This window comes from Canis aureus, chromosome X, assembly GCF_053574225.1.
Source record: "Canis aureus isolate CA01 chromosome X, VMU_Caureus_v.1.0, whole genome shotgun sequence".
Lineage (NCBI taxonomy): Eukaryota > Metazoa > Chordata > Mammalia > Carnivora > Canidae > Canis > Canis aureus.
The window spans coordinates 89,309,416-89,316,927 of record NC_135649.1 but is presented as its reverse complement, the minus strand read 5'-3'; the positions used below and the strand labels follow the sequence as shown (position 1 = coordinate 89,316,927).

Genomic DNA, 7,512 nt, shown 5'->3' with positions numbered 1-7,512 from the left:
GAGCCTGGGCGGTGCCGTCAGCCAGGCCCCGCCCGGAGCCCGCCCCCACGTGCAGGCCGAGGCAAGGGGGCGGAGCCTTCTGGCTTAACGGATACGCCCGCCCCATCCGTGTTGGGTGACAGCTGACGCGAGTCCTTTATGCAGTGCTCGCCCAGAGCTTGTACCTGAGTAACAGCCCGCTTGTCTGTTCCCCCAAACTGAGACCCTGCCAGTACCCGATTCGACTCCCTCTCCTGTTGTCCGTGCTCTTTTATTGTAGAGATGTGCAAGATGCTCAAGGCAGTTTTTGAATGATGTACGTTCCTTGCATTATACAATTCTATAAAGTTTACTTAGTTCCTAAGCCCAATAGGTTGGCTGTAGCAAATAAAGGCATTACTGATGTGTGACCGCTGGTGGCCTATACCACGTGTCTACCACGCACCTGCAGTGTGCCAAAGTGACACAAAGCTTAAAAACATCCGCCATTGGGCCATCTAGCTGAAGCAAACAGGACGACGCATCCCGGTTGGGTTTGTGGAGGGCTGCACTGCCCCAAGCCATATAAGGGCTTCTTCCACTATTGTCCTGAGGCATCCAGCTTAGATGATGATTTAGTAGTCTCGGTTACAATTAGTGCTTCTTACCTAAGGCAGTCTTAACTTCCAAGTAAGTGCCATGAGGATTAGAAGGCAATGGACTGTCAATCCTGTCATGACAAGAGGTTCTTTCAGTTTGGGGGCTATTTAGTGAGCTTCTTGAACTTGGAAAACTTTAAGTTGTGTGTAGTCAAAATGCTCTGGGAGAAGTGTCTATAGACAGAACCTTCCGCTGACTTCCTGGTTAAAAGCAAAGTGGCACAGTGTGTAGGGGAGCTCTAGCTCTGAATTCAAACTGCCCCCTTTTAACTGTTTGATCTTAAGCAAACAATTTTGATCTCAGCAAATTACTTCATTTCCCTGGGCCTCAGTTTACTCATCTGTAAAAGGAGGGTACTAATACCTACCCCACTGAGTTGTTGTGAGAATTAAACACACATTGAAATACTTAGGATAGTGCCTGGCAATAGTAAGCTCTCAGTAAATATTAGCTATTACTTTACATTGTTCTAAATGTGCCCTTCCACCAGTCATATTCCTGGGCAAGGTATTTGAACAAATCACTGGCCACTTGGAAAAGTGGACGCACTATATAGAAAACTGAGATCTGGTCTTCTGGGGTTGTGCAGCTCAATGCTGGCTGTGCTCTGCTTTTTTCTTAATAACCTCAATACTAAATCCACCCTAAGTAAATTTCCAATCATTTCTTTAGACATATTGTCCACTCTCATCAAACCAAATGAAAGAGGAAATTCCACAAGAAATAATGAAATATACATTAATGTTTTTCCTTTCTGCCTCTAAAGTTTCCTGAGAAGTTCTCTTAAAACTTTCTGTATATTGATTTTGTATCACGAACTTGGATAATATAAAGTAAAATATAACGGGTAGTTCTTTGAGGAAAAAAAGTCATGAAAGAAAGGAACATTTTGGGATGCCTGATGGCTTAGCGGTTGAGTGACTGCCTTCGGCCCAAGGCGTGATCCTGGAGCCCTGGGATGGAGTCCCTTATCGGGCTCCCTGCATGGAGCCTGCTTCTCGCTCCGCCTATGTCTCTGCCTCTCATTCTGAGTCTCTCATGAATAACTAAAAAAAAAAATTTTTTTAAGGAACTTTTCTGTGTAGCAATTGGATTCTTCTTGAAGTTATCAAATTAATCATGATCCAAAGAGTTACTAACAAATGATTAGTATTCTGTGGCTGAATGAGTTACTGTATGAACTTCAACACAGTTATTAGTGGTATTTAAATTAAAATCAGTTATGTTTTATTCTGCTTACACTAGCTCAGAGTTAACTTTCAAACATAAGGTTCAGCCCTGCTATTTAAAAACTGGGTATGTTCTGTTGAATTTTTCACCTTCTTCCTCACTAATTCTGAAAGTACTTCTACACCTTCCAAAATGGCATTTCAGTGAATGAAAAAAAAAAAAAAAAAAAAAAGAGATGGCAAATCAGAACTAATTTCTTCTTTCGAGATCAAACTAATGCTAAACCAGATTACTATCTAAAACATCTCCGTGCAAATTAACTAGAGAGAGTTGGTAGTTCTCTGAAACTTGTATAAATTTTATTACCAAATATACTAAAATCACACTGAAAAGACCCATCAGAGAAAATCACTATGGGCATCCTGTCCCTTTGATTGAACCTGGGTAATAAAAAGAGGCAAAAGACATGGTTTATCCTGAAACCTAAGATTTGAATTCTAGTGTTTTCAAGCTTTAATAAACTGTATATCAATTCCAAGTACCAAGCATAATATCAAAATTTGTATTCATGGGTTTATCCTTCTTAAGCAATGAAAGCAAATTCTGCTCGCTGAATCCTACCTTTTGATTTGCACGAGGCATTCAGAGAGGAGTTATAATCAGAAAAGTGTCCGCTGAATGCATCATGTTTAAAAAATACAATTAATGTTTCAAAACCACACTTAAAAGGGAGAATATCTGAGAAGTTTACTCCTTCATAAAATTTGAGACAATATCATCCTGCAGATAAAAATACATTTCTTGTATATGCACGAAGGATTTCTACATGAAAGAAAGGACTCAGCTACCAACAGAAAAGGGCTGATCCTTGATAAAGACACGTTAGAGATTGCCAAACAGATGTGATTCCCGTTGTAAGGAGAACAGAAAAACAAAGGATAAAAGATAAGTTAAAAGAAGGATAAAGTCCAGTCACCTGCTCCTGAACAGCGGCAGAGCTGGGTAAGAAGCAGGGGATAAAGGTAGAAATAAGACACTGAAGAATGGCAGAGAAGGCCTCGACTCTGACCAGAAGTGATTAGAGAATCAAGCAAAGTTGAGAACAGATATGATACAGCTGCAGTGAGATGTCTGAAACTAGAATTTGGTAGTTGATAGTTACCAGAAGTTCAAGTCATCTTAAAGTGGAATTAGAGCATCTAAAATTCACTGGAGAGCCAATATTCCAGTGACCAGATAACTCTGTATAGTATTATCATATAAAAAATGGTCCCAAATAATATTAGGTCACCAGAAGACTTTTTGCTTCTGATCACATTCTTTAAAGCTTAAAAAAGTCCCTGACTGACTGGGAGATACAGCACAGTGCTCCAAAAGAAACTCGGCTGAGATGGGTCAGCACCAGAAACTTCACTTCACCCTGGACGGCACTGAAGTTGACTTCTTCAAAGTGAGGGCGCTGTACCAGGTTTCTTCCAAGCAAAACATTTTACTGTTTTGTTGATAATGAATTAACTTGGGATTGTTTAGAACAACCCCAAGTGTGGTGGGGAAGGAAAGGGAGACAGAAGTTAAGCAAGATAAAGAAAATGTCACAGAAATTTAATGCAAGGGTGGAGCATTCAAGTTCTAGGTTTCCTAATTAATGCTGTATGCAGAAGTAACCTATAAACTATATTTGCCTAACAGAAAAGTTTCCATATCTTCAACAGATGAGAATGATTGTAGTATTTGGGACCCTTGATCAATATGAACTATTCACTGTCTCTTCTCAAAGACTGGTTCCTTCTTTTTTACCCAAATCCTACACTGAAAGACAACTACGGTGCTAAATATTCACCATCAGTCAAGTTAGGAATAGCTGAAGAAAATAAATTAAACTTGAAACAAAGAAGTAGAGGTTTCTGGTCAAATTTCAGACATGTATCATTAGAAATTAATTATTGGCCCCACCAGCTGAAAGATAAAGGAGGCCAGGAGAAGTCTATAAAGCTGATATACACACAAGTGAGTGTCACTGTTTTGTTTTGTTTTTTAACCTAGTTTTATTAAATATTGCTTCTTTGGGATGTGTTTATAACAACTCCCAGAACATTTTCATGTAAGGACTCAAAGCGGGCATATTAAAATACAGCTTCAATATAAAGTTTATCACAGTTTTACAGTATTCAAAAATGACAGACCTGCCTTAAAAAACAAAAACCAAAAAAAGGACTATTACACCCAAAACATAAGAAAACAATTAAATAAACAAGTTTGGCATTTCCATAACTTTATAGTATAAAACAGAATATTAAATCTATTACTGGCAAGCGGACACCAATGTTTTACCTAGTTTGAAATGTGTCCCATTTAAACACACTATACAAGTTCACTATACAAAAGATTGATGGTCTTTTTGATGAAAGAAGTGCACCCTGAAAATTTTTGCCAGTTTAGAATATTTTAGCTCTTAAAGTCAAAAAAGTCCTTTTTTAAACTGAAGGCTAAATTCAGATTTTTTTTTTGTTTTTTTATTTTTTTGTTTTTTTGCTGTTTTGTCTCATTTGTCAGCCTTCCTGGTTTAAAAACAATAGTGTCTATGGACGCCCACCAGGGGGCAGTGTAAGATTAGCCATTAAATCACGAACAGCTGCAAATATTGTGCATTCACCTGCAACAGAGAAAAATGGTCATTAGCTATTCGCAATACAGGAAAGATGATGTCAACACACCGGTGGGGGTAGGGATAATTAAATCTAAAATCAGCAAGAACTTCAAGGGTCAAAATAAAAGTATAAATTTTAACTGCACAGGTTATAGGGAATTATTAAGCTTTGTTGCTAAGTATCAAATGATACTTGATTCAGGTTTTGTTTTTCTTCTCATGGGGAAATTCTGGGTAAGTTCCAGTTGGGTTTGGATTTAGGAAGATAGGCCTCAAGTTTCTCTGTAGAAACACTGGAGCATTGGATAAACCTTTAAATTTGGGTTTCAAGGCTACTGACTGCATTTGAATCTAATGAAAATATCTAGTTTAGATTTATGCATCAGTTACAACATCAATGATGTCCTTCTAATGTTGCTTTAAAGGCTGGATAAAAATGTCTGTGACCGCACTGTGCAATAGAACTTTTTGTGCTGATGGAAATATTCTATATGTGCACTGTGGCTCCTGAGTACCTGCAATAGCTTGTGTGACTGAGGAATTCAATTTTAAAATTTTAGTTAATTTTAACTAGCTTGAATTTAAATAGCCACACGTGGCTAGTGACAGTTATATTGGACAGTGCTGTTCTATGACATATACTGGAGTTTTCTCAAATTTAAAGGAAAAGATCAACTTCTGGAGTTCAACATTAATATCAATTAATAAAAAGAAAACTAATTTTTCTTAAAAGCACTTCACTGGGAGGGGAGGAAGTGATGGGTTGCGGGGGAGGGAGGCTGAAGTATGGTACAACAACAATCCAAAAACAAGACTTGTTTGGGGCAGGTGGGGGGGGGAGGTTGTGGGGGAGGCTCATAACTCATCCTTTCAATGTCCCCTTTGCTCAAAGAAACCAAAGACCCTGCCTCTTACTTCTTGTGAACATTACACATACTTAAATATAATAAACCCAAACCAGCTGTAAAGAATATAAACCAAAAGCTGAGTCCCTTTCCTGGTGCATGGCGTAATGCTACAGTGGCTGCAAGTGAGAGAATTGGAGGCCTCAACTGAATAATGGCCTTTTGGCAAAGGGTGGGGTGTGCAGTAACCCTGTGCAAGTTACTGCAAGCTTCCCTCCAACTGGTACAGAAAAAAAAAGAAACCCCAGTCTTGCCCAGTCTAAGGTAGATACAAAAAAGACTGAAAAAGAAAAGAAAAAAAAAACATTCCTAAAGCATCCCAATAATTTCTCAAATAAAAGGAAAAGTTACATCTTTTTTCCTTTTTAAAAACACATTTTCATTATTGATACGTAGAAAAACTTATTTGATCCCAAGAGGATCAACACATTCTTTTAATTGTAAATTCCACAAGACATAATAATGATAATCATCTGCTTGTGAAGGAATGGCCTTATCATCAAAGTTCTACCGAACTGCTACTCTGAAAATTCTTCAGCTTTGAACTTTGATTCTTAAGGACCTATTTTTAGCTGAAAGAAGAGATAAGTCAAAAGATGGAAGCAGAAAATTTTAAGAAGTGGAAGAAGTATCACAACAAAAGAAGCATACTCTTCTCTACTGCCCAGTGCAATCCTTGTAAACTCTATGTGAGTGAAAACTTGCCTATGTATATACAATATGGAGAAATAAATAGCTGAAAGTGTAATTTCTCCCATGATTCCTGTTTCTGGTAAAGTTTTAACACTGTGGTACCTAAATAATGTTTCAGAGAACAACTTTCCCTCATTTATAAACATAACTCTGTTGTCATGCGATTCTAAACAGAAAGCTACAGAGGACTTCCTTAACATCAGAAATAAGCAAATTTTAATTCAAATTTAATTTCCTTAAAAACAGCAACAGGCAAAATGGTAGAAAAGTTCTCCTTGCTGAACTTTAGGTTTTTGACCAGTTAGCACTGCTGGGAATCGTGCTGTTACGTGTAGGCTACCACAGTATGGAAGGGACCTTGTTTACCTGCCAGAAACATTCAGGGTTCCTTGAAAATGTTGTTTGAGAGCTTCATTGTGCACTTGGTGAAAAGGTTCACTTGCACCCGCCTGACACTTATATAAGAAGCCCAAAAAAGCAGTGATGCCATTTGTATCAGCTTTTATTCTTCACAAAACATTTAGAAGATACAGAACTTTGAATGATAATATTCTATTCATGATTGAACCATGAAATATGAGAAACCAACATGCATTTCAACTGGTGACATACAGAGTGGCAGGTATCAATGGGAGGGCAGGAATTCACAGCCATGAAAAAGTCTATCATCCTAACCTAGGGCTCTGTGGCAATGTGTGCTATAAATACAAGCTTCTGGCATTAGCAACTGGGTCAGTCCTGATAGTGAAATCACTAACAAAAATGAGGTCCAGGCAGCAGAGACATGGACAAAAATGAAGAACCAGTGAGAAAGGAAGAAAGCGACAGGCAGACATTAAGAGGGCCACAGCAATCAGTGCTCTATTACTAGAATTGGGGATGAGGCAGGTAAGGAGGGAGCAGAGGGAAGGAGGAGGAATCTCTCAAAAAAACTTTTATAACATATATGCAATAAAATATCATCTACTGGTCATGTACCTTGTCGTGGTGGGTTCATCTCTGCAAACCTCTTCAGAATGTTGCTGACCATCATGGGAGCAGCAACAGAAGAGTTCTGCTGTCTGGGAATGTCTGCCTGTTGGGTTGTACCTGAAGCCATGTCATAAATGATCGGAACTATAATACTAACAGGTTCTTGGGGAGGGACCGATGTTTTCTGAGTTAGCTGAAGCTGAAGACACACAACACATACAAAGAGAATAAAAACGTAGTAAGAAAATAAAACATTTGCCTAAATTTATCAAAGGTGCTATTATTTACTCTATCAGATTAAGATACCTCAGGCAAAAGAAAACTAAAGATGACAAAAGGGACAACTGAATATTATGGTTAAGATGCAAGTGTGCCAAACAATTGCTTAGAGTTCAATACATTTCTGTTATTACTGAAGGGACGGGGAGTACATCATGTCTACACTGACAATTGAGGATCTGAGCCTGTGTTTGGCAGTGACAGTTAACTCTGCAGTAATCTAAAAGT

The 7,512-nt window shown here is 38.4% G+C and overlaps 1 protein-coding gene across 4 annotated transcripts in view; it reads right to left on the bottom strand.

The window, feature by feature from the left end:
* Window positions 1-3,808: 3,808 nt before the first annotated feature.
* The window catches only part of MED14 (mediator complex subunit 14), a 66,261-nt gene continuing 62,557 nt past the window's right edge, over window positions 3,809-7,512 (bottom strand). For all 4 annotated transcript variants that reach the window (XM_077888374.1, XM_077888372.1, XM_077888371.1 and 1 more), the window contains 2 exons: window positions 7,012-7,204; window positions 3,809-4,441 (listed from right to left, as the gene is read on the bottom strand). In XM_077888374.1, the coding sequence (XP_077744500.1) occupies window positions 4,368-4,441; window positions 7,012-7,204 (267 nt within the window). In that variant the 3' untranslated portion in view covers window positions 3,809-4,367. The remainder of the gene's footprint in view (window positions 4,442-7,011; window positions 7,205-7,512) is intronic.